Raw genomic sequence first — 26,489 nt, forward strand, 5'->3', positions numbered from 1 at the left:
GTAGCTGTTGGTTCAGTGGCTGTGTGTAAAGGAACGTCCATGTAGCTGTTGGTTCAGTGGCTGTGTGTAAAGGAACGTCCATGTAGCTGTTGGTTCAGTGGCTGTGTGTAAAGGAACGACCATGTAGCTGTTGGTTCAGTGGCTGTGTGTAAAGGAACGTCCATGTAGCTGTTGGTTCAGTGGCTGTGTGTAAAGGAACGTCCATGTAGCTGTTGGTTCAGTGGCTGTGTGTAAAGGAACGTCCATGTAGCTGTTGGTTCAGTGGCTGTGTGTAAAGGAACGTCCATGTAGCTGTTGGTTCAGTGGCTGTGTGTAAAGGAACGTCCATGTAGCTGTTGGTTCAGTGGCTGTGTGTAAAGGAACGTCCATGTAGCTGTTGGTTCAGTGGCTGTGTGTAAAGGAACGTCCATGTAGCTGTTGGTTCAGTGGCTGTGTGTAAAGGAACGACCATGTAGCTGTTGGTTCAGTGGCTGTGTAAAGGCGTGTCCATGTAGCTGTTGGTTCAGTAGCTGTGTGTAAAGGAACGTCCATGTAGCTGTTGGTTCAGTGGCTGTGTGTAAAGGCACGTCCATGTAGCTGTTGGTTCAGTGGCTGTGTGTAAAGGAATGACCATGTAGCTGTTAGTTCAGTAGCTGTGTGTAAAGGAACGACCATGTAGCTGTTGGTTCAGTAGCTGTGTGTAAAGGAACGTCCATGTAGCTGTTGGTTCAGTAGCTGTGTGTAAAGGAACGTCCATGTAGCTGTTGGTTCAGTGGCTGTGTGTAAAGGAACGTCCATGTAGCTGTTGGTTCAGTAGCTGTGTGTAAAGGAACGTCCATGTAGCTGTTGGTTCAGTGGCTGTGTGTAAAGGAACGTCCATGTAGCTGTTGGTTCAGTGGCTGTGTGTAAAGGAACGACCATGTAGCTGTTGGTTCAGTGGCTGTGTGTAAAGGAACGACCATGTAGCTGTTGGTTCAGTGGCTGTGTGTAAAGGAACGTCCATGTAGCTGTTGGTTCAGTGGCTGTGTGTAAAGGAACGTCCATGTAGCTGTTGGTTCAGTGGCTGTGTGTAAAGGAACGTCCATGTAGCTGTTGGTTCAGTGGCTGTGTGTAAAGGAACGTCCATGTAGCTGTTGGTTCAGTGGCTGTGTGTAAAGTCTATGGGGACATTGTGAAACTGGACCCTACAATAGGGGACTGCAGTCAGCACTTTACACACAGGAGACAGAAGAGGGAGGAGAGAGAGAGAAGGGAGACAGGAGAGGGAGGAGAGAGAGAGAGGGAGACAGGAGAGGGAGAGAGAGAGGAAGGGAGACAGAAGAGGGAGAGAGAGAGAGAAGGGAGACAGGAGAGGGAGAGAGAGGAGAGAGAGAGAAGGGAGACAGGAGAGGGAGAGAGAGAGAAGGGAGACAGGAGAGGGAGAGAGAGAGAAGGGAGACAGGAGAGGGAGGAGAGAGAGAGAGGGAGACAGGAGAGAGAGAAGGGAGACAGGAGAGGGAGGAGAGAGAGAAGGGAGACAGGAGAGGGAGGAGAGAGAGGGAGGAGAGAGACAGAGAGGAGACAGGAGAGGGAGGAGAGAGAGAGACAGAGGAGACAGGAGAGGGAGGAGAGAGAGAGACAGAGGAGACAGGAGAGGGAGGAGAGAGAGAGACAGAGGAGACAGGAGAGGGAGGAGAGAGAGAGACAGGAGAGAGAGAGAGAGAGAAGGGAGACAGGACAGGATGCATGAAGATGTGTTTGTCCATAGCGCTTTTTCAACAGTTGTCTTTGAAACAAATGGTTTCAAATCCTTTCTAAAACAAAGAAGAAAGAAAAAGACAGCCCAATTGTTTGCTGGTCATGTTTATTAAATGAGATATTTCATAGAACAGGGGAACCGATTATTACAAAATGGAGAGGCAGCTTTAAGGCAAAAACTAATGTCCTCATGTTGAACATGCTACACCTTCAGAACTTAATCGTATCATGCTTGGAAACTTAAATATGTAATAAAAACACAATTAAATGTAATGATGTACACCCTTAACTTCGTTTTAATGTACCTCCTGTTTCTTCCATGCACACGATTTTAACAATTTACATTTAGATTTGGAAAAAAGTAAGACTTAGGTGCTTCTCATGAAGCATCCCCCCCCCCAAAACAACAAAAACAGAATGCACCTATAAATAAAAATGACAAATGATTGAAGATGGAAAGCTTCTATAACTTAGACAGATTAATGAATTATCAACTTGCAACCTACCATAACTAATGAGTCACCATAGTGACACAATGAAAAATGGGATGTCCTTCCATCTCACTCCCCCTGTCCCTCTCGTCCAACGCCTCGGTGTCCAGAACAGTTACATTGAAATAACACGTTGTCACGTTCAAATAAATATCTGCTAGAAATAAATAATGGAAACACGACTGTCAAAACAGAAGAGAAGGTCACTATGTCAATGCAATGTGTATGAGGATGGTAGTGAGAGAGTGGTGTGTGTATGGTAGTGTGTGTGTGTGTGTGTGTGTGTGTGTGTGTGTGTGTGTGTGTGTGTGTATGGTAGTGTGTGTGTGTATGTGTGTGTGTGGTAGTGTGTGTGTGTGTGTGGTAGTGTGTGTGTGTGTATGTGTGTGTGTGTGTGTGTATGGTAGTGTGTGTGTGTGTGTGTGTGTGTATGGTAGTGTGTGTGTGTGTGTGTGTGTATGTGTGTGTAGTGTGTGTGTGTGTGTGTGTGTGTGTGTGTGTGTGTGTGTGTGTGTGTGTGTGTGTGTATGGTAGTGTGTGTGTGTGTGTGTATGGTAGTGTGTGTGTGTGTGTGTGTATGGTAGTGTGTGTGTGTGTGTGTGTGTGTATGTGTAGTGTGTGTGTGTGTGTGTGTGTGTGTGTGTGTGTGTGTGTGTGTGTGTAAAGCACTAGTGCGGCTTCGAATGTCTCTCGCTGCTGTTACCTTGAGGTAGATAACACATTCACAAAAGGTCCAGGAGTAATGGTTCGCTGCTGGCATCATGTGTCAAAAAAACTACAGTATGAAATGGGGGGGTTTCAGGAAGCCTCCTTTGGGAAATTATACAGAAATAAATTAAACACTTGGTAAAAATAATTAAAGTACATTTTCAAATAAAACCTCTTTTTTTTTTAAAGAAAAGCCTGTCCCCCCCTCCCTAGTGAAAAGACCTACAGCGATTGTGATGTCAGTATGACTACGTCTCCCACAATACACCTCTCTCTTTAGTTCACAATGCCCTCCATCTTCTCACATTGGCTCTGTTAAGATATTTATCCTTCCTCCCATGGAGATGTAGAGATCATTACTTGGAAATAACCTGTTTTTGCATGGACATTTCCATTGAGGGCTTCCACCATTTTAAAGTATTGAACTGGGTGGGGATTCCTATGGGTTGGGAGCGATCAGCAGAGCATTGTCGTCTTCAAATTGGTTTGCCTAGTTTGTAAATGGCTTTAAGCTATATGACCGCCATTTAGTGGCCACAATAAATGAATAACACGATTTGGTTTCAAGACTCGAAGACTGCAGGTGGCGGTAAAGTCACCAATATTAGCGTTACACTCTTCAAACATCAAAAGAAGAAGAAAATATACTACTTTAAAATGGAGATAGCCTCAATGGCACTGGCCATGCTGTCACAGACACCAGAATGGCACAGATACAATGATTTCTATACACCTCTTCCTGTGTTGACCACATGACTGATCTGAGAGTGTCTGATTGGTTTAAGTGATAGGGTGCAAACCTTCCTTTCACTTATTCAGCCACAGGTCTTAGATCAGTGATGAGCTCAGGGGGAAGGCTGCAGGATCAACAGGGCTGTTCTGCATGGCATCGCACCACTTCTCATATCCCTCCATATATCTCCCCCTATCCAATTCTTCACCTTTCTTCTCTCTTCCCCATTCCTTCTCTCCTCTCCTTTTAGTCTACAGTACTCAGTGTGCAGTGTAAATGCTGCCAGTTGGTGGATGCTGAGGGAAAATTGTGGAGATCAACTCAGGTAGGGTCAGTGACCCCAGAGGTAATAACTCTGATGTTTGATCTGCTAGCAACTTCTCAACCCAGTCTATTTTACCTTTAACTCCTACAACAACTAAAAAATAAAAAAAAATACAAATAAAAGTTTATATTAAAAAAAAAAAAAAAAAAAAAAAGAGCCATACGATCTGGTATGAAATGATTCAAGTAAAATAACATTACTACCATAATGAAATTAAATACAAGGACAACAGAACAGAACCAGCCTAGAGATCTTGCACTGTGAGGAACATGGTATCATTTATGTTTTTTTTTTTTTTAATTCAGATGCTTGAAGAAGCTGCTGTAGGTTGTGTGGGCGATTTGAGGCGAGCATTTGACCGTGGAGGGAGCGAGGGAGGCCTGGATGGATTTGAGCGGCACGTCGGTCGTAGCATCGAATCCCGGCAGCGCCAGAGAGTCCAGCTGCATGTTAAACATGATTTCTCCGCTCCTCGCCAGGTCCCGTTCCCTCTCCCCTCCCACATCCGAGGGCTCAGGTTCCGGGGTGTCGGCGGCGCTAGCAGCACTCTCCCCGCTGCCCTCGTCCTTCCTGCTGAACAGTCTGTCCAGGTAGCTGGTGTAGCAGCTGTCCTTCTGGAGCTGCTCCTCTTTCCCGACGTCCCAGCGCCCCGCCCCGTCCATCAGACACCCCCCTCTCCGCTCCTCCACCCTCTCCCCTCCTCCGAAGCTCTCCCAGGGGTGTGCGGGACGCGCCCCAGACCCAGCGGTCCCCACGGTGATGCTGACCTGAGCAAAGTTCACCAGGCACTTCTCCTCCTTCTCCTGGCTGATGGTTTTGGACATGGAGCCTGACCGCGGAGCCTCCAGCTGGGACACAGACGAGTTGAGCTCGTTCAGGAGGCCCACCTCACTCAGGAGGCCCACTCCCACCTCGCTCAGGAGGCCCACGTCTCCCAGGAGTCCCACGTCGCTGGGCTCAGTTCGCAGGCTCAGTTTGATGGTGCCGGCGATGAAGGAGTCAAAGTCAAAGCCTTGATTCTGTTGAGTAGTCTGGGTCTGGTTCTTCTCTTGCTGGGAGTCCTTTTCCACCGGGCCCTTCTCTACCTGTAGAACCATCTGAGCCTTCACCAGGCCATTCTTCTCACACTTGCTCTTCTGGGCCTTGTGCTCCTTGTCTCTGCCTGCAGCCTGAGCCTGTTTCTCTTTACTCTGCTGCTCCTTCCAGTTGGACAGATCTATAATGAGCTTGGGCTCGTAGTAGTGGTTGACCTCGCTGTCCCTCCAGATCAGGTTATCCAGGTAGGACGGAGACACCACCTTGTAGTTACAGGTGTGGGAACACTCCAGGTCACAGTACTTGTTCTCGTGGTGAAGGTCGAAGTGTTCGTCATCGGGGTCGGGCCACGAGCGTTCGGGAGTGAAGAGGGAGGAGTAGCCGTAGGAGGGATCGTCCAGGAACTCCCGGTCTCCGTCTGCATACTTACGAGGGTCCACCTGGAGGGGTAGGAGGGGCAGGGGTTAGGGTGGTGACTTGGAGAGTGTGAGTGTGTGTGTGTGTGTGTGTTTCTCTCCGTACCTGAACCTCCTCCTCGTCAGTTTGGTCAGACAGAGCCCGAGGGTCCACCTGTACCTCGTCAGTGTCCAGAGTGCTGTGGGTGTGGAGGTGCCAGTCCCCTTCTGAAAGCTGACTGTCACGGTACCTGCTGGAGGGAGGGAGGGAGGGAGGGAGGGAGGGAGGGAGGGAGGGAGGGAGGGAGGGAGGGAGGGAGGGGAGGGAGGGAGGGAGGGAGGGGGAGGGAGGGAGGGAGGGAGGGAGGGAGGGAGGGAGGGAGGGAGGGAGGGAGGGAGGGAGGGAGGTAAAAGGGTTAAGACAACCCAAAGCACAAACCCCTGAGTCTGACCTCCACAGTAAAAGAAACCCTCTCCTATAACTAACTAGCTATGGAACCCAGTGTGCGTATGCAGACTACATGTACCTGTCCCAGGTGTGGCTGTGACCCTGGTCCATCAGTACGATATCATCCACCTCATCCTCTATGTGGAAGGGGTGCAGCGAGACGGGTTCGTCCAGGGGGAAGGAGTAGTCAGACATGTAGGGGTGGGCTAGGGCTTCTTCTGCTGTCAGACGGTCCATGGGGTTAAAGGTCAGGATCTGTTGCAGGAAATCCAGGGCTGGAAGGGAAGAGGAGCATTTACCATGGTACAGTGTGGCATGTACAGTGCTTTACAATATGGTATAGAATAGGAGTGTGTTAGGTTGTGTGTGTTCACCTGGTGGTATGTCAGGCATCAGTTTGTCCAGTGCGGGTGTGTGTGTGTGTACGTCACGAGTGTGACTGTGTGTCTAGACTCACCCTGTGGGCTGACGTGGGGCAGTAGCTTGGCCAGTAGCTTGGCCAGTGGGTTGGCCAGTGGGTTGTGCGGCTGGGACATGTCACTGTGTATGTGTCTATACGAGTGCGAGTCTAGACTCACCCTGTGGGCTGACGTCGGCCAGTAGCTTGGCCAGTGGGTTGTGTGGCTGGGACATGTCACTGTGTATGTGTCTATACGAGTGCGAGTCTAGACTCACCCTGTGGGCTGACGTCGGGCAGTAGCTTGGCCAGTGGGTTGTGCGGCTGGGACATGTCACTGTGTATGTGTCTATACGAGTGCGAGTCTAGACTCACCCTGTGGGCTGACGTCGGGCAGTAGCTTGGCCAGTGGGTTGTGTGGCTGGGACATGTCACTGTGTATGTGTCTATACGAGTGCGAGTCTAGACTCACCCTGTGGGCTGACGTCAGGCAGTAGCTTGGCCAGTGGGTTGTGCGGCTGGGACATGTCACTGTGTATGTGTCTATACGAGTGCGAGTCTAGACTCACCCTGTGGGCTGACGTCGGGCAGTAGCTTGGCCAGTGGGTTGTGCGGCTGGGACATGTCACTGTGTATGAAGACGGGGATAACACTGTGTAACTCCTGCCTGTCCTCTTCTCTCAGCACAGGGATGGACTCCAGGATCAGCTGCATCTGCTCCAGTTCATGGGCTCCTGCAAGAACACCGGTTCAACACAGGGTTAAAAACACAGGAGGACACAGGGTTCGTTTACACCCAACTGTCAGACCACCAACTCAGTGGCCTTGTGGTTAGTGTCCATCCTGAGATTGAAAGGTTGAAGGGGGGTTCGAACCTCGGTCGAGTGAGTGATGCCAAAGACTCTAAAAACAGGACCTGATGCTTCTCTGTCTGGTCACTGTTGGATCCTGTGTTTTACATTATAGCCGTTACCATATATGTGATTGAATATTATCTGCTGTGGGCTTGTGTGGATGTATGTATGTGTTATGCAACATAGCTGACTTGAAACATTGTTAACAGTTTCAGGGCCATGGGCCTTTCTCATGATGGAAAAATGCAGAGTAGCATGAAGACAGGAACTGTTCGATGAGTTGGGGGGGGGCACATTCAGAGGGGGGTGTCGCGAGAACAAGCTGCCTTTTGTTAGATAACAGGAGCCAGGTGCGAGATAACGGTATCGAGCATTAGCGCATAGATATTCTTCACAGCAAGTTACATCTATCAACTGGAGCGCCCGGGGCTGGTACCAGCGCGTACGACAACAATCAACGATAGGCTGGGTGAGTCTAAACCACACCCAGTCTCTACTGTGATAGACATTGTCCCAACCCGTCTGTTGGCCTATCACAGTATAAGAATACTGTTTACATACATCTTGTTAGTTCTCTGTTTTGCCCTGCGAGGTGGGACAGAGAGCCCGTATATACGAAAATTACATTTACCACTTATTGCTTAGCTAATAAAAAAATACATAATATACAATCGGTGACTGTCATATTTATCCTGATACCAGATTCAAATTGACGCAAATCTAACATCACTAAGCATAAGATTCAGTCAGTTTAGCTAGCCAACTCTCCAGGTTACCTCAGTTTAGCTAACCAACTCCCCAGGTTACCTCAGTTTAGCTAGCCAACTCTCCAGGTTACCTCAGTTTAGCTAGCCAACTCCCCAGGTTACCTCAGTTTAGCTAGCCAACTCTCCAGGTTACCTCAGTTTAGCTAGCCAACTCTCCAGGTTACCTCAGTTTAGCTAGCCAACTCCCCAGGTTACCTCAGTTTAGCTAGCCAACTCCCCAGGTTTTAGCTAGCCAACTCCCAGGTTACCTCAGTTTAGCTAGCCAACTCCCCAGGTTACCTCAGTTTTAGCTAGGTTACCAACTCTCCAGGTTACCTCAGTTTAGCTAACCAACTCTCCAGGTTACCTCAGTTTAGCTAGCCAACTCTCCAGGTTACCTCAGTTTAGCTAACCAACTCCCCAGGTTACCTCAGTTTAGCTAACCAACTCCCCAGGTTACCTCAGTTTAGCTAGCCAACTCCCCAGGTTACCTCAGTTTAGCTAGCCAACTCTCCAGGTTACCTCAGTTTAGCTAGCCAACTCTCCAGGTTACCTCAGTTTAGCTAACCAACTCCCCAGGTTACCTCAGTTTAGCTAACCAACTCTCCAGGTTACCTCAGTTTAGCTAGCCAACTCCAGGTTACCTCAGTTTAGGTTAGGTTACCTCAGTTTAGCTAGCCAACTCTCCAGGTTACCTCAGTTTAGCCAACTAGGTTACCAACTAGCCAACTCCAGGTTACCTCAGTTTAGCTAGCCAACTCTCCAGGTTACCTCAGTTTAGCTAGGTTACCAACTCCAACTCCCAGGTTACCTCAGTTTAGCTAACCAACTCCCCAGGTTACCTCAGTTTAGCTAGCCAACTCCCCAGGTTACCTCAGTTTAGCTAGCCAACTCTCCAGGTTACCTCAGTTTAGCTAGCCAACTCCCCAGGTTACCTCGGTTTAGCTAACCAACTCTCCAGGTTACCTCAGTTTAGCTAGCCAACTCCCCAGGTTACCTCAGTTTAGCTAGCCAACTCCCCAGGTTACCTCAGTTTAGCTAACCAACTCCCCAGGTTACATCAGTTTAGCTAGCCAACTCCCCAGGTTACCTCAGTTTAGCTAACCAACTCCCAGGTTACCTCAGTTTAGCTAACCAACTCCCCAGGTTACCAGGTTACCTCAGTTTAGCTAGTTTAGCCAACTCTCCAGGTTACCTCAGTTTAGCTAGCCAACTCTTACCAGGTTACCAACTCCCCAGGTTACCTAGCTAGGTTACCTCAGTTTAGCTCCAACTCAGGTTACCTCAGTTTAGCTAGCCAACTCTCCAGGTTACCTCAGTTTAGCTAGACAACTTCCAGGTTACCTCAGTTTAGCTAGCCAACTCCCAGGTTACCTCAGTTTAGCTAGCCAACTCTCCAGGTTACCTCAGTTTAGCTAACCTCCAGGTTACCTCAGTTTAGCTAAGCTCCTTTTCAGGTTACCTCAGTTTAGCTAGCCAACTCTCCAGGTTACCTCAGTTTAGCTAACCAACTCCCCAGGTTACCTCAGTTTAGCTAGCCAACTCTCCAGGTTACCTCAGTTTAGCTAACCAACTCTCCAGGTTACCTCAGTTTAGCTAACCAACTCTCCAGGTTACCTCAGTTTAGCAAGCTAACTTTCAAGGTTACCCCCCAGAGTTAACACTGATATAGACAAGCAGCTCCATATCCAAACCCCCCCGTGGCACCTCTTAAAACTGTCTGCCCATATCAGTTACACCATGTCAGTCAGAGAGAGTGAGCTCTGCCAGAACCCACGTGCCATGGAGCCTGTGGCCTACATTTCCGCCCCGTAGTTCAGTGGCACAGTGAACCTGCCTCACCGGTCACCCGTGTGAGTCTGGGCTTGACTGACCTGCGAAGAGCGTTTTCCCGGTGAGCATCTCGGTGAAGATGCATCCGGCAGCCCACATGTCAATGGCCTTGGTGTAGTTGTTAGGAGAGAGCAGCAGGCGAGGAGACCGGTACCATTTAGTCACCAAGCCCTCAGAAAGATGACCCTGGAGGAGGAGGCAGAGGGAAGAGGGGAGGGTGAGTTAACACTTCTTTAGTGAGACGTGCACACTAAAGAGTTGAACGGGAGCAAGAGCCTGATAAAGCTGCATTCACAGGACCACTCCCTCTCTCTCCAGAATGACTCAACCCCTCTCCCTGTTCAGAATGACTCAACCCCTCTCCCTGTTCAGAATGACTCAACCCCTCTCCCTGTTCAGTAGGACTCAACCCCTCTCCCTGTTCAGTATGACTCAACCCCTCTCCCTGTTCAGAATGACTACCCATGTCAGTCTCTCCTGTTCAGAATGACTCAACCCCTCTCCCTGTTCAGTATGACTCAACCTGCCTCACCGGTCACCCGTGTGAGTCCCCTCTCCCTGTCCAGAATGACTCAACCCCTCTCCCTGTTCAGAATGACTCAACCCCTCTCCCTGTTCAGAATGACTCAACCCCTCTCCCTGTTCAGTAGGACTCAACCCCTCTCCCTGTTCAGTAGGACTCAACCCCTCTCCCTGTTCAGAATGACTCAACCCCTCTCCCTGTTCAGAATGACTCAACTCCTCTCCCTGTTCAGAATGACTCAACCCCTCTCCCTGTTCAGAATGACTCAACCCCTCTCCCTGTTCAGAATGACTCAACCCCTCTCCCTGTTGACAGTTCAGAATGACTCAACCCCTCTCCCTGTTCAGAATGACTCAACCCCTCTCCCTGTTCAGAATGACTCAACCCCTCTCCCTGTTCAGAATGACTCAACCCCTCTCCCTGTTCAGAATGACTCAACCCCTCTCCCTGTCCAGAATGACTCAACCCCTCTCCCTGTCCAGAATGACTCAACCCCTCTCCCTGTCCAGAATGACTCAACCCCTCTCCCTGTCCAGAATGACTCAACCCCTCTCCCTGTTCAGAATGACTCAACCCCTCTCCCTGTTCAGAATGACTCAACCCCTCTCCCTGTCCAGAATGACTCAACCCCTCTCCCTGTCCAGAATGACTCAACCCCTCTCCCTGTCCAGAATGACTCAACCCCTCTCCCTGTTCAGAATGACTCAACCCCTCTCCCTGTTCAGAATGACTTAACCCTCTCTCCAGTATGACTCAACCCCTCTCCCTGTTCAGAATGACTTAACCCCTCTCTCCAGAATGACTCAACCCCTCTCCCTGTTCAGAATGACTCAACCCTTCTTTCTCGCTCTGTGTGTGTTCAGAATGAATAAACAGAATGTGACTGAAACTGGTTTATCAGCTCTTATGAGATACACCTAAACCACAGACCCATAGGTTACTAGTTTAATTCTATGAATGAAACAGATGTCATCCTACTGTACTGCAGTGTGTGTGTGTGTGTGTGTGTGTGTGTGTGTGTGTGTGTGTTTCTCTCTCCAGGTCTGTATTGACTTCAAAAGCACCATTGATCCTGTTAACTACATTCAGCTAATGACCTCTTAACGGTTGAGAAGCAGAGACTCATCAAAGCTGTATCAACAGAACAATCTGCTTCTGGAAGCTTCCCCGACAGCTCCCTATAATGGACCCTGGTCAACAGTAGTGCACTGTAAAGCCCTACCGCTCCCTATTCCCTACATGGACCCTGGTCAACAGTAGTGCGCTGTAAAGCCCTACAGCTCCCTATTCCCTACATGGACCCTGGTCAACAGTAGTGCACTGTAAAGCCCTACCGCTCCCTATTCCCTACATGGCCCCTGGTCAACAGTAGTGCACTGTAAAGCCCTACAGCTCCCTATTCCCTACATGGACCCTGGTCAACAGTAGTGCACTGTAAAGCCCTACCGCTCCCTATTCCCTACATGGACCCTGGTCAACAGTAGTGCGCTGTAAAGCCCTACAGCTCCCTATTCCCTACAAGGACCCTGGTCAACAGTAGTGCGCTGTAAAGCCCTACCGCTCCCTATTCCCTACATGGACCCTGGTCAACAGTAGTGCACTGTAAAGCCCTACAGGACCCTGGTCAACAGTAGTGCGCTGTAAAGCCCTACAGCTCCCTATTCCCTACAAGGACCCTGGTCAACAGTAGTGCACTGTAAAGCCCTACAGCTCCCTATTCCCTACATGGACCCTGGTCAACAGTAGTGCACTGTAAAGCCCTACAGCTCCCTATTCCCTACATGGACCCTGGTCAACAGTAGTGCACTGTAAAGCCCTACAGCTCCCTATTCCCTACATGGACCCTGGTCAACAGTAGTGCACTGTAAAGCCCTACAGCTCCGTCTGTATTGTAGTGGTAGTGTAGTGTCTGTAAAGGGAATAGGCCGCCGTCCCTGTTTGTTTGTGTCACCCAGCGGCCAGTCACCCAGCAGCCAGTCACCCAACCTGGTAGATCAAAGCTACTAGAGCTCTGCTCGGGCCCTGTCACATTAGACCTGCCTGCAGTATCCTCAGTGACGATAGGAGATACACGTACATTTGTCCCAGAGCTCAATCCCACCCACCCACCCCTCTGGCTCCACAGCCTCTGGCCCACCTCTGGCCCTCTGGCCCCCTACAGCCTCTGGCCCCCTACCTACAGCCTCTGGCCCCTACAGCCTCTGGCCCCTACAGCCTCTGGCCCCTACAGCCTCTGGCCCCCTACAGCCTCTGGCCCCTACAGCCTCTGGCCCCCTACAGCCTCTCGCCCCCTACAGCCTCTGGCCCCCTACAGCCTCTGGCCCCTACAGCCTCTGGCCCCCTACAGCCTCTCGCCCCCTACAGCCTCTCGCCCCTACAGCCTCTCGCCCCTTTGCCGCACAAAAAGTGAGAGAAAGAGCGAGGAGACATACACAGGCCCAGTCAGCAGCCACAGAAAGCAGGATAATCCCCCTGCCTCACACACACCAATCTGTACTTCCGGGACAGTAGAGTCAGCAACAATACGCTGCCTGACAGTCTGCCCTCAGGCCCTGCAACACAAAAGGCACCCACCAAACCAGTGCCCCGTCTTGTTCTTCCATCCTCAAAAGTCCCCACAAGGACAGTAAAACAAGATCACACCCACAAGGACAAAGGCTATTTTAAGCTTATGGGTTAGCCGTTAGGGAAAATAGGATTTTGAATGGAAATCAATTCTAGATCCCCACAAGGTCCCATGCTGTGTGTGTGTGTGTGTGTGTGTGTGTGTGTGTGTGTGTGTGTGTGTGTGTGTGTGTGTGTGTGTGTGTGTGTGTGTGTGTATTACAGTGGTAAAACAACACCCTCTGACCTGGGGAGAAATCATTAGTCAAAAACATTTCACAACTGAAACCATTTAATCCAAATGGAAAACATTTTTGCAACGAAAACAAGTTTCTATTGGACAAATTCAGGTAGGCCCCTCCCCGTTGTGTTCCATTTGCTTCTGTTTGGTTCCCTGCTACGTCAGAGTGGTGAGCTGGCTGTTTCGGTCTCTGTCGCTAGAAAGGCTCACTCACAAACACCCTGTGTGTCAGTCAGAATATCATTATACAATTTTGACAAGCACACAGGTTGTGCTGACCTTCTAAATGTAATGAACACCAGTCTGTAACCATGGCCTCCTTTATTATGGACATACCAATAAATCAATGAATTAGCTCAGGTAGGATAGTCCCATACTAAGCAGTCTAATGTCTTCAGCTCATAACAAGGCTCAGCTAGCGGGCCAACAAGGCTAGCGGGCCAACAAGGCTCAGCTAGCGGGCCAACAAGGCTCAGCTAGCGGGCCAACAAGGCTCAGCTAGCGGGCCAACAAGGCTCAGCTAGCGGGCCAACAAGGCTCAGCTAGCGGGCCAAGGGACAACAAGGCTCAGCTAGCGGGCCAAGGGACAACAAGGCTCAGCTAGCGGGCCAAGGGACAACAAGGCTCAGCTAGCGGGCCAAGGGACAACAAGGCTCAGCTAGCGGGCCAAGGGACAACAAGGCTCAGCTAGCGGGCCAAGGGACAACAAGGCTCAGCTAGCGGACCAAGGGACAACAAGGCTCAGCTAGCGGACCAAGGGACAACAAGGCTCAGCTAGCGGACCAAGGGACAACAAGGCTCAGCTAGCGGACCAAGGGACAACAAGGCTCAGCTAGCCAACCAAGGGACAACAAGGCTCAGCTAGCCAACCAAGGGACAACAAGGCTCAGCTAGCGGGCCAAGAGACATGTGGACCAACTGGAAATGATCTAGGTTGAATGACAGAATGATCTAGATGTAGAGACAGGAGAAATGATCTAGGTTGAATGACATAATGATCTAGATGTAGAGACAGGAGAAATGATCTACTCAGCAAAACCTGGTTGGATATTCTAAGCAACACCAGGGCCCGGTTGGCTGGGTGGGTATATTTAGAAATGGGTAGATGTCGCTCTTGCATCAGCAGCTTTTAAGCAACTGAAGGAGCAGTCAGAAAACCAGCCAGCCAGAACAGTCTGCCAGCCAACCAGCCAGCAGAATGTCATGAAATCAGTCAATACACTATCACAAATGAGGAAACTCCAAGCAGTTCCCAGCAGTCAAGACGACTGTAGTCAGAGATTTGGCAACAACCAGCATGGTAGACTGCCTGTAATGTTGCATAAGAAGTCTAGAATGAAAGAGGTTCTGAGAATCCACGGCAGATTACAACAAGTGAACATTCTAACTACTTGTCTAACTCATTTCAGGAGAATTCTTACACGTCACACACACACACACACACACACACACACACACATCATTTCTCCAGACCAGACCAAAGCCACAGGTTTGCAACAGTCAGTGTTATCTAGCCCAGTGTGTGACAGAGAGAAAACCTGTTTCCACTCACTGAGCGCTGTGCTGTTCTCACTGCCAGACTAGTGGGTCTTCCATTCATGACAGGAAGAACAGCCATGCATGCTATGGTTCTCTATGTAAAGCCTTTTTCTGTGTAGAATAGTTTACATTTATACTTTAGCTTCATTTGTGCAATGTGGTTTAGAAGAAAAAAAAAATAGATCATATGTTTCTGTCTCAGATGGGTGGCTAACACCTCAGTGGAAGGAAGGGGGGAGTGGGGAGAGGAAGGGAAGAGAGGGAGGATGAAGAGGGAGTGTAGAGGAAGGGAGGAGGAAAATAAGAGGAAGGAGAGGAAGGCAGCAGTTGTAGAGTACTATAGGGTTGTCTCAGAGAACCTGGTGACAGAGGATTAGTGGCTAGATTTCCTCAGAGAACCACATGAAGCTAGCTATACACACACACTGACTGGCTTTATATATACACACACAGCTTTAATCCCCAGGAGATGTGTGTTAGGCATGTAGAATGGTTTCTTTTAGAGCTGTTGCTCTGCTTATAAAAGGTGAATACACACGACTCAAGTCATTTTTTCCCTGCCATTTTAAAAGCCTTGTGAACCTTGGAGTGGAAGCGGCGAGCCAAGAGGAGCGCTGTGTGTGTGTGTGTGTGTGTGTGTTGCTATAGCTGGGTAATTGGGTCAACGTGAGTATGTGTGTCATGGGAGGAGGACTGTGGTGGAGTGATCCGAGCTACAGCAGGAAGCATGTGTGGTGGTGGAATGACGTTCTCTCCCCCCCATCTTTCCCTTCCTCCCCCCTGTCTCAGCCCCCCACACATTTTTCCCTTCCTCCCCCTGTCTCAGCCCCCCCCCCTATCTTCCCCCTGTCTCAGCCCCCCATTTCCCCTTCCTCCCCCTGTCTCAGCCCCCTCTCCCTGTCTCAGCCCCCTCTCCCTGTCTCAGCCCCCTCCCCCTGTCTCAGCCCCCTCTCCCTGTCTCAGCCCCCTCCCCATGTCTCAGCCCCCCCCCCATGTCTCAGCCCCCTCCCCATGTCTCAGCCCCCCCCCCATGTCTCAGCCCCCCCCCCCATGTCTCAGCCCCCCCCCCCATCTTCCCCCCCTCCCCATGTCTCAGCCCCCTCCCCATGTCTCAGCCCCCCTCCTCTCTCCTTATAACATTCCAGGAAATGTACACCTGCACATCAAGAGCAGCTACCATCTGCAAACCTAACAGTCTGCTGCTTCATCATAATGACACACAGGGGAGGTTTTAGGGGACATACATCTCATTCACACCGACGTCTTTTCAGGGTTTTAGATGAAAACAACTTGTTCGGAAAATGACTAACTTACTTGGTAAAAAAAAAAAACACCCCTTAAACCACTTGTTGCTCACATGTAAAAGCCCGTCAGCCCTTCATTTTATCTAACTTCCTAGAAGAAAACTGGGTTCAATAAAACGTTTTATATTCCGATAAACAAACCCTCAGTATGTATGTCAAGGCCATTTTGCATTAAGAAATCATCAGGGTTGGATTACATCTTGTAAAATAGGAGGTCAAGTTGCCTCACTGAGCAGATGTCATATCACTCAGCTAATGCTAGTCTACACAGCCATAACCCTTGCCCTGCTTCACTGAAGGGCACACTTAAGCTAAGCTAACTGCTAAGCTAGCTAACTCTGGTCCCGGCCGAGTCCATGCCATGCTCTCTGTGCCAAGCCGAAAAAGGGATGCTATTGCTAATGCTAAGCTAACGGACGCAAATGCAATGCTTTTGCCGAACCCATGCGTCTAGCTGGTCAGCCCAAGGGCACGCTAAGCTAAATGCTAAACTAACACTGGTTGTAACAGCTCAGCCACGTTCCCTGCTTAACCTCAAGACATGATTATGCTATGCTAGCAGCTTGAGAGCAGCTCTAGTCTTGGAGAAAGGCTCCCACAATAGGCAGGACAAAGGAATGATTGACTGACTGGCTGGGAGGGAGGGAGGGAGGGAGGGAGGGAGGGAGGGGGAGGGAGGGAGGGAGGGAGGGAGGGAGGGAGGGAAGGAAGGAAATGCACAAGATGCTTGATTCCTGCCTGCACGTGAATTCCAGACATTCTTGGTGGTGGGCCACTGGGTGTTTGACTGCTGCGGGTCCCACAGAAGCAGGCTGAGGAGGCTCTGAGAAACTCTGCACACAACAGGCTCTCACACACCACTCAACATACAGAACCACTCAATCCTCTAGCAGAGTTCAGAATATTTCTAAGGGTGGGGGGATGGGACAAATTCGGAGAACTTCAATAGAGCCTAAAGGAAGTCTGAGAAACAGACAATGTAATCTCCATAAGAACCCAATCACCTAAACCCAATCATATACAAATGGTGGCCATATTAAGCCAACCAGGGCCCATCTCTGGCCATATTAAGCCAATCAGGGCTCATCTCTGGCCATATTAAGCCAATCAGGGCTCATCTCTGGCCATATTAAGCCAAGCAGGGCCCATCTCTGGCCATATTAAGCCAACCAGGGCCCATCTCTGGCCATATTAAGCCAACCAGGGCCCATCTCTGCTCATATTAAGCCAACCAGGGCCCATCTCTGCTCATATTAAGCCAATCAGGGCCCATCTCCGGCCATATTAAGCCAATCAGGGCCCATCTCTGGCCATATTAAGCCAATCAGGGCCCATCTCTGGCCATATTAAGCCAATCAGGGCCCATCTCTGGCCATATTAAGCCAATCAGGGCCCATCTCTGGCCATATTAAGCCAATCAGGGCCCATCTCTGGCCATATTAAGCCAATCAGGGCCCATCTCTGGTCATGTACAACACAGGACATGGAGTAGGTCTTGCTGAAGATATATACAAATATAAACTGCATGCTGATTGGCTAACAGCCGTGTTATATCAGAACATACATTTGTACTGCCCTAATTGCATTAGTAACCAGGTTCTAACAGCAATAAGGCACCTCGGGGGTTTGTGGTATATGACCAATATACCACGGCCGAGGGCTGTATCCAGGCATTACGTCGTGCCATACACCACACCCTCTCGGGCCATATTGCTCAAATATAGCATCTATATAGACACTATAGAATATCTATACATTGAGACGTGTGCAAGTTCTTGCCAGTGTCCCGACAGAGACCAAGGTTAGTTGCTGCAAATGGGCTGGTTCTTTATTTAGACAGAGTGAGCTGTACAAATAGCATGCAGAGAGGCAGGGCCAGCCAGCTACCCCAACAGAGGGCAGCTTGGGCAAGCAGGGGCACGGGAGTCAAGTGGTTGCCCCCCCACCCATCCACTCAGGCTGTGTGTGTGTCCAGGCTCTCTGGATGGTACATGGAATGCGACACCAAATTGCTGTGATCCTCTGCAGAGAGAAGCGTGTCCACACACACACACACACACTTGAGCTTCTGCAGTCCACGGAAATACAAAAAGAGTTGACATCAGCAGAGGGTCTTTTCAATAGGCCGTTCCCTTGCCTCCACCTCATCAAAACAAAACCTGCTTAGATAGGGAAAACACACAGCAGAACAGAGCTGCTACAGGGGCTAGGAGAGGGAGGAAGAGGAGGGAATGTGGAGGGGGTGTCTGGCTAGAGACTGAAGATCGTGAGAAAATCTCTCGAACTTCAAACAGGCACCTGTAGCGCACACACACACACACACACACACACACACACACAGAAATGCCAGTTTCCTGCCGTGTCCCCAGCACGATTACTATTCAAGGAGAGAGTGTTCTCAGCGATGTGTCATTGGAGAGTAGCGAGTCAACACTTGATCTGCGATATGAGCCACTAAAACCAGCTGCTTTTGGGCTGCGTGTGTGTGTGTGTGTGAAGCTGTGGCCTAGCTGTAAAAGACTCGGGGCTGAGCAGTGTGTGTGAGAACGTGTGAGGCCTAGCTAACTGTAAAAGTCCCGAGTGAATCCTGTGCTGTGCCAGAGAGAGAGGGCCGAGTCCCACACCAGACGGGCCCCGGTGATGACTAATCTAAGACACCTGTAGCTGCATGGTGACTACTCCACTCCTCAGCTCTCTGCTCAACCCTTTCTTCATTCTTCTGTGACTCCTGCTCTCCCCTCGGAGTCCTGTCTAAAGAGCAGTGTACGACTGGGGAAAGAGCCACCTCAACCTACATTCTCCCAGAGCCAGAGATAACAGCCTCATCTCCTCATCTCTGAGCTTTGTGCACCAGTCAGGCATTCAATCTACAACACCCCCCAGCCTGGTCAACACCCCCAGCCTGGACAACACCCCCCAGCCTGGTCAACACCCCCCAGCCTGGTCAACACCCCCCAGCCTGGTCAACACCCCACAGCCTGGTCAACACCCCACAGCCTGGTCCACCCCACAGCCTGGTCAACACCCCCCAGCCTGGTCAACACCCCCCAGCCTGGTCAACACCCCCAGCCTGGTCAACACCCCCCAGCCTGGCCAACACCCCCCAGCCTGGCCAACACCCCCCAGCCTGGCCAACACCCCACAGCCTGGCCTGGCCAACACCCCACAGCCTGGTCAACACCCCACAGCCTGGTCAACACCCCACAGCCTGGTCCACCCCACAGCCTGGTCACACCCCAGCCTGGTCAACACCCCACAGCCTGGTCAACACCCCACAGCCTGGTCAACACCCCACAGCCTGGTCAACACCCCACAGCCTGGCCAACACCCCCCAGCCTGGCCAACACCCCCTGGTCAACAGCCTGGCCAACACCCCACAGCCTGGCCAACACCCCACAGCCTGGTCACCCCCACAGCCTGGTCAACCTGGTCACACCCAGCCTGGTCAACACCCCCCAGCCTGGCCAACACCCCACAGCCTGGTCAACACCCCACAGCCTGGTCAACACCCCACAGCCTGGCCAACACCCGCGCAGCCTGGCCAACACCCCAGCCTGGCCAACACCCCACCTGGCCAACACACCCCAGCCTGGCCAACACCCCACAGCCTGGTCAACACCCACAGCCTGGTCAACACCCCACAGCCTGGTCAACACCCCACAGCCTGGTCAGCCTGGCCAACACCCCGCAGCCTGGCCAACACCCCAGCAGCCCTGGCCAACACCCACACAGCCTGGTCAGCCTGGTCCAACACCCTGGACAACACCCACAGCCTGGCCAACACCCGCAGCCTGGACAACACCCGCGCAGCCTGGTCAACACCCCGCAGCCTGGCCAACACCCGCGCAGCCTGGTCAACCCCCACAGCCTGGTCAACACCCCACAGCAGCCTGGCCAACACCCACCAACACACAGCCTGGCAACACCCCACAGCCAGCCTGGTCAACACCCCACAGCCTGGTCAACACCCCGCACCCACACAGCCTGGTCAACACCCCAGCCTGGTCAACACCCACCAGCCTGGTCAACACCCCACAGCCTGGTCAACACCCCACAGCCTGGTCAACACCCCGCAGCCTGGTCAACACCCACACAACACACAGCCTGGACAACACCACACAGCCTGGACAACACCCACACACACAGCCTGGTCAACACCCACACAGCCTGGACAGCCCTGGTCAACACCCACAGCCTGGTCAACACCCACACAGCCTGGTCAACACCCCACCTGGTCAACACCCACACCTGGTCAACACCCACAGCAGCCTGGTCAACACCACAAAGCCTGGACAACACCCACACACACACAGCCTGGTCAACACCCACACAGCCTGGTCAACACCCCACAGCCTGGTCAACACCCCACAGCCTGGCCTGGTCAACACCCCACAGCCTGGTCAACACCCGCCCCTGGTCAACACCCACACACACAGCCTGGTCAACACCCACAGCCTGGTCAACACCCACAGCCTGGTCAACACCCACACAGCCTGGTCACACCCCACAGCCTGGACAACACCCACACAACACAGCCTGGTCAACACCCACAGCCTGGTCAACACCCACACAACAGCCTGGTCAACACCACACCCAACACCCCAGCCCTGGTCAACACCCACAACACAGCCTGGTCAACACCCACCACACAGCCTGGTCAACACCCCAACAGCCTGGTCAACACCCACAACACACAGCCTGGTCAACACCCACACAGCCTGGTCAACACCCACAACACCACACAGCCCCGGTCAACACCCACAACAGCCTGGTCAACACCCACCACAGCCTGGACAACACCCACACAGCCGGTCAACACCCACAACACACAGCCTGGTCAACACCCACCACCCTGGACAACACCCACAACACAGCCTGGTCAACACCACGCAGCCTGGTCAACACCCACACAGCCTGGTCAACACCCACAACAGCCTGGTCAACACCCACAACACAGCCTGGTCAACACCCACCACCACACAGCCTGGTCAACACCCACACAGCCTGGTCAACACCCACACCCTGGTCAACACCCACAACACGCAGCCTGGTCAACACCCAAACACAGCCTGGACAACACCCACAACAGCCTGGGTCAACACCCACACAGCCTGGTCAACACCCACACAGCCTGGTCAACACCCACACAGCCTGGTCAACACCCACAACACACAGCCCGGTCAACACCCACAACACACAGCCCGGTCAACACCCACACAGCCCGGTCAACACACACAGCCTGGACAACACCCACACAGCCTGGTCAACACCCACACAGCCTGGTCAACACCCCCCAGCCTGGCCAACACCCCCCAGCCTGGTCAACACCCCACAGCCTGGTCAACACCCCACAGCCTGGTCAACACCCGCGCAGCCTGGTCAACACCCCGCAGCCTGGTCAACACCCCACAGCCTGGTCAACACCACACAGCCTGGTCAACACCCCACACCACACAGCCTGGACAACACCCACACAGCCTGGTCAACACCCACACAGCCTGGTCAACACCCACACAGCCTGGTCAACACCCCCAGCCTGGTCAACACCCCACAGCCTGGTCAACACCCACGCAGCCTGGTCAACACCCACGCAGCCTGGTCAACACCCACGCAGCCTGGTCAACACCCACACAGCCTGGTCAACACCCACAGCCTGGTCAACAGCCTGGTCAACACCCACAACACACAGCCTGGTCAACACCCACAACACACAGCCTGGTCAACACCCACAACACACAGCCTGGTCAACACCCACAACACACAGCCTGGTCAACACCCACAACACACAGCCTGGTCAACACCCACACAGCCTGGTCAACACCCCACAGCCTGGCCAACACCCACACACACACAGCCTGGTCAACACCCACACAGCCTGGTCAACACCCCACAGCCTGGTCAACAACACAGCCTGGTCAACACCCACAGCCACCCAGCCTGGTCAACACCCACAACACCCAACACCCACAACACACAGCCTGGACAACACCCACACAGCCTGGACAACACCCACACAGCCTGGTCAACACCCACAACAGCCTGGTCAACACCCAACACCCACACAGCCTGGTCAACACCCACGCAGCCTGGTCCACACCACACAGCCTGGTCAACACCCACAACACACAGCCTGGTCAACACCCACACAGCCTGGTCAACACCCCACAGCCTGGTCAACACCCCACAGCCTGGACAACAACCACCCCTGGTCAACACCACACACAGCCTGGGTCAACACCCACAGCCTGGTCAACACCCACACAGCCTGGTCAACACCCACAGCCTGGTCAACACCCCACAGCCTGCAACACCCACACAGCCTGGACAACAACACCCAGCAACACACAGCCTGGTCAACACCCACACAGCCTGGTCAACACCCACAGCCTGGTCAACACCACACAGCCTGGTCAACACCCACACCTGGTCAACACCCACACCACACAGCCTGGTCAACACCACACAACAACCCTGGTAACACCCACACCACACAGCCTGGACAACACCACACAGCCTGGTCAACACCCACCACACAGCCTGGTCAACACCCACACAGCCTGGTCACAACAACCACACAGCCTGGTCAACACCCACACACAGCCTGGTCAACACCCACACACAACACCCACACAGCCTGGTCAACAACCACACAGCCTGGTCAACACCCACACAGCCTGGTCAACACCCACACAGCCTGGTCAACACCCACACACACAGCCTGGTCAACACCACACACACAGCCTGGTCAACACCCACACAGCCTGGTCAACACACAGCCTGGTCAACACCACCACAGCCTGGTCAACAACACACAGCCTGGACAACACACAGCCTGGACACACCACACAGCCTGGTCAACACCCACACAGCCTGGTCAACAACACAACACACAGCCTGGTCAACACCCACAACACACAGCCCGGACAACACCACACAACACACAGCCTGGTCAACAACCACACAGCCTGGTCAACAACCACACAGCCTGGTCAACAACCACACAGCCTGGTCAACAACCACACAGCCTGGTCAACAACCACACAGCCTGGTCAACAACCACACAGCCTGGTCAACAACCACACAGCCTGGTCAACAACCACACAGCCTGGTCAACAACCACACAGCCTGGGTCAACAACCACACAGCCTGGTCAACAACCACACAGCCTGGTCAACAACCACACAGCCTGGTCAACAACCACACAGCCTGGTCAACAACCACACAGCCTGGTCAACAACCACACAGCCTGGTCAACAACCACACAGCCTGGTCAACAACCACACACACAGCCTGGACAACAACCACACAGCCTGGTCAACAACCACACAGCCTGGTCAACAACCACACAGCCTGGTCAACAACCACACAGCCTGGTCAACAACCACACAGCCTGGTCAACAACCACACAGCCTGGTCAACAACCACACAGCCTGGTCAACAACCACACAGCCTGGTCAACAACCACACAGCCTGGTCAACAACCACACAGCCTGGTCAGCCTGGTCAACAACCACACAGCCTGGTCAACAACCACACCAACACCACACAGCCTGGTCAACAACCACACAGCCTGGTCAACAACCACACAGCCTGGTCAACAACCACACAGCCTGGTCAACAACCACACAGCCTGGTCAACAACCACACAGCCTGGACAACAACCACACAGCCTGGTCAACAACCACACAGCCTGGTCAACAACCACACAGCCTGGTCAACAACCACACAGCCTGGTCAACAACCACACAGCCTGGTCAACAACCACACAGCCTGGTCAAACCACACAGCCTGGTCAACACCACACAGCCTGGTCAACAACCACACAGCCTGGTCAACAACCACACAGCCTGGTCAACAACCACACAGCCTGGTCAACAACCACACAGCCTGGTCAACAACCACACAGCCTGGTCAACAACCACACAGCCTGGTCAACAACCACACAGCCTGGTCAACCCCGGGGCAGGATGTGGATGTGGCCTCCCAACCCTCAACGGAAATATTGGTTCCCAGGGCCCTTATCTCAGCGGAAGCATTTCCCCTGGGAAGGGAAACGGAGGCGCGACATCAGGAACTACCATACCTCCTATTGAACGTCCTGCGGTGCAGTGTGGTAGGCTGATAGCGTCACCCGAGGGATTAGCCCAGTTGTTTTTTTGGGCAATAAAGCCAGAACGCTAGGCAGGTATCACATGGTTATTATTACAGACAGTAATGACTGTTAGTTTAACTAGTCTCTGTTTTAGCCTCTTACCTTGTGTGAGTAGTGAGGATCCATGATCCGGGCCAGTCCAAAGTCTCCTATCTTCAGCACCAGGTCCTCTGTGTTGACGAACAAGTTGGCAGGCTTCAGGTCTCTGTGCAGTACGTTGGCAGAGTGGATGTACTTGAGGCCTCTCAGCAACTGGTACATGAAGAGTCTGGCGTGGTCCTCAGAGAGCAGACCCCTCTCCAGGAGCTGACACAGGTCTGTCTCCATGTACTCCTGGACGATGTACACAGAGTTCACCTCTGTCAGAGAGACTATGTCCTCTGTTAGGTGACGACCGCTGGGCCCAAGGGTCTCAAATACCTGGCAGAGGGAAGGTGTTCATGTTAACATCAACTCATACGAGCAGACACACCTGCATGTTGTCTGTGTGTTCTTGACTGTGTGCAGTGTTGCTTCCATCCTGCCTGTTTAGCACTAACTAGTGGGAGGTAGTCCAGCAATTGGAAGTGACTTGTATTGTTTGACTCAGGCCAAGTCATATGACTGCAGAGTTTGATGTTGCAGTGTGAGGAGCTGACCCATTCCACTGTCTCCAGTGTTAGGAGCTGACCCATTCCACTGTCTGCAGTGTTAGGAGCTGACCCATTCCACTGTCTGCAGTGTTAGGAGCTGACCCATTCCACTGTCTCCAGTGTTAGGAGCTGACCCATTCCACTGTCTGCAGTGTGAGGAGCTGACCCATTCCACTGTCTCCAGTGTGAGGAGCTGACCCATTCCACTGTCTGCAGTGTGAGGAGCTGACCCATTCCACTGTCTGCAGTGTGAGGAGCTGACCCATTCCACTGTCTGCAGTGTGAGGAGCTGACCCATTCCACTGTCTGCAGTGTGAGGAGCTGACCCATTCCACTGTCTGCAGTGTGAGGAGCTGACCCATTCCACTGTCTGCAGTGTTAGGAGCTGACCCATTCCACTGTCTGCAGTGTGAGGAGCTGACCCATTCCACTGTCTGCAGTGTGAGGAGCTGACCCATTCCACTGTCTGCAGTGTGAGGAGCTGACCCATTCCACTGTCTGCAGTGTGAGGAGCTGACCCATTCCACTGTCTGCAGTGTGAGGAGCTGACCCATTCCACTGTCTGCAGTGTGAGCTGACCCATTCCACTGCTGACCCATTCCACTGTCTGCAGTGTTAGGAGCTGACCCATTCCACTGTCTGCAGTGTGAGGAGCTGACCCATTCCACTGTCTGCAGTGTTAGGAGCTGACCCATTCCACTGTCTGCAGTGTGAGGAGCTGACCCATTCCACTGTCTGCAGTGTTAGGAGCTGACCCATTCCACTGTCTGCAGTGTGAGGAGCTGACCCATTCCACTGTCTGCAGTGTGAGGAGCTGACCCATTCCACTGTCTGCAGTGTGAGGAGCTGACCCATTCCACTGTCTGCAGTGTGAGGAGCTGACCCATTCCACTGTCTGCAGTGTGAGGAGCTGACCCATTCCACTGTCTGCAGTGTGAGGAGCTGACCCATTCCACTGTCTGCAGTGTGAGGAGCTGACCCATTCCACTGTCTGCAGTGTGAGGAGCTGACCCATTCCACTGTCTGCAGTGTGAGGAGCTGACCCATTCCACTGTCCACTGTCCACTGTCTGCAGTGTTAGGAGCTGACCCATTCCACTGTCTGCAGTGTGAGGAGCTGACCCATTCCACTGTCTGCAGTGTTAGGAGCTGACCCATTCCACTGTCTGCAGTGTGAGGAGCTGACCCATTCCACTGTCTGCAGTGTTAGGAGCTGACCCATTCCACTGCTGTCCTGACAAAATACATTTCCATACGAATGGCCAATAAAAAAAAGTATTGTACAGTTCGTTACTGCATTTCCTGCCGTTACCTTGACGGTGTTGTCGTGGTCCAGCCTCCTGATGATCTTGATCTCTCTCAGGGCGTGTTTGACGCTCTGAGGATCCGTCAGAATGATCTTCTTCACCGCCACTCGTTTGTCGCAGTCCGTGTCGATGGCTGAGAACACCAGGCCGTTCCCTCCGTAGCCCAGAGGCTTCAGGTCCATGTAACGTGGGCCCAGGTCAAACCCGTGGATGTTCATCAGAGACTCAAACTTCTCCGCCATCTTGGATTTGGTGTTTTGACTAAGTTTCGATTGACTTTGGGGGTTGTTCAATACAAAATGGACAAACTGACTGGTAATAAGCTATAGGAGGTCTTGCCTGGTGTGTAACATTGTGAAAATAGAAATTTGGATGGTATAACCCTCACAGAAGACTACTGTTTCCCCCTGTCTAACCCTCACAGAAGACTACTGTTTCCCCCTGTCTAACCCTCACAGAAGACTACTGTTTCCCCCTGTTTCCCCTACTGTTTCCCCTGTCTAACCC

General features: G+C 52.3%; 1 protein-coding gene across 2 annotated transcripts; it reads right to left on the reverse strand.

Annotated features, from left to right (window-relative positions):
- Positions 1–1,805: 1,805 nt before the first annotated feature.
- On the reverse strand, positions 1,806–26,461 carry mapk6 (mitogen-activated protein kinase 6). Of its 2 annotated transcripts, none has more exons than XM_064987288.1 (7): positions 25,988–26,461; positions 24,147–24,464; positions 9,723–9,867; positions 6,818–6,982; positions 5,931–6,126; positions 5,531–5,654; positions 1,806–5,448 (listed from the first exon to the last, which is right to left on the reverse strand). In XM_064987288.1, exons 1-7 carry the CDS (start codon positions 26,222–26,224, stop codon positions 4,270–4,272), a joined length of 2,364 nt encoding a protein of 787 aa, XP_064843360.1. In that variant the 5' UTR covers positions 26,225–26,461; the 3' UTR covers positions 1,806–4,269. The 2 variants fall into 2 exon arrangements, with proteins under 2 accessions (XP_064843360.1, XP_064843354.1); XM_064987282.1 differs by having other exon boundaries at positions 5,531–5,657.
- Positions 26,462–26,489: the final 28 nt, after the last annotated feature.

This window comes from Oncorhynchus masou, chromosome 2 (assembly GCF_036934945.1).
Source record: "Oncorhynchus masou masou isolate Uvic2021 chromosome 2, UVic_Omas_1.1, whole genome shotgun sequence".
Lineage (NCBI taxonomy): Eukaryota > Metazoa > Chordata > Actinopteri > Salmoniformes > Salmonidae > Oncorhynchus > Oncorhynchus masou.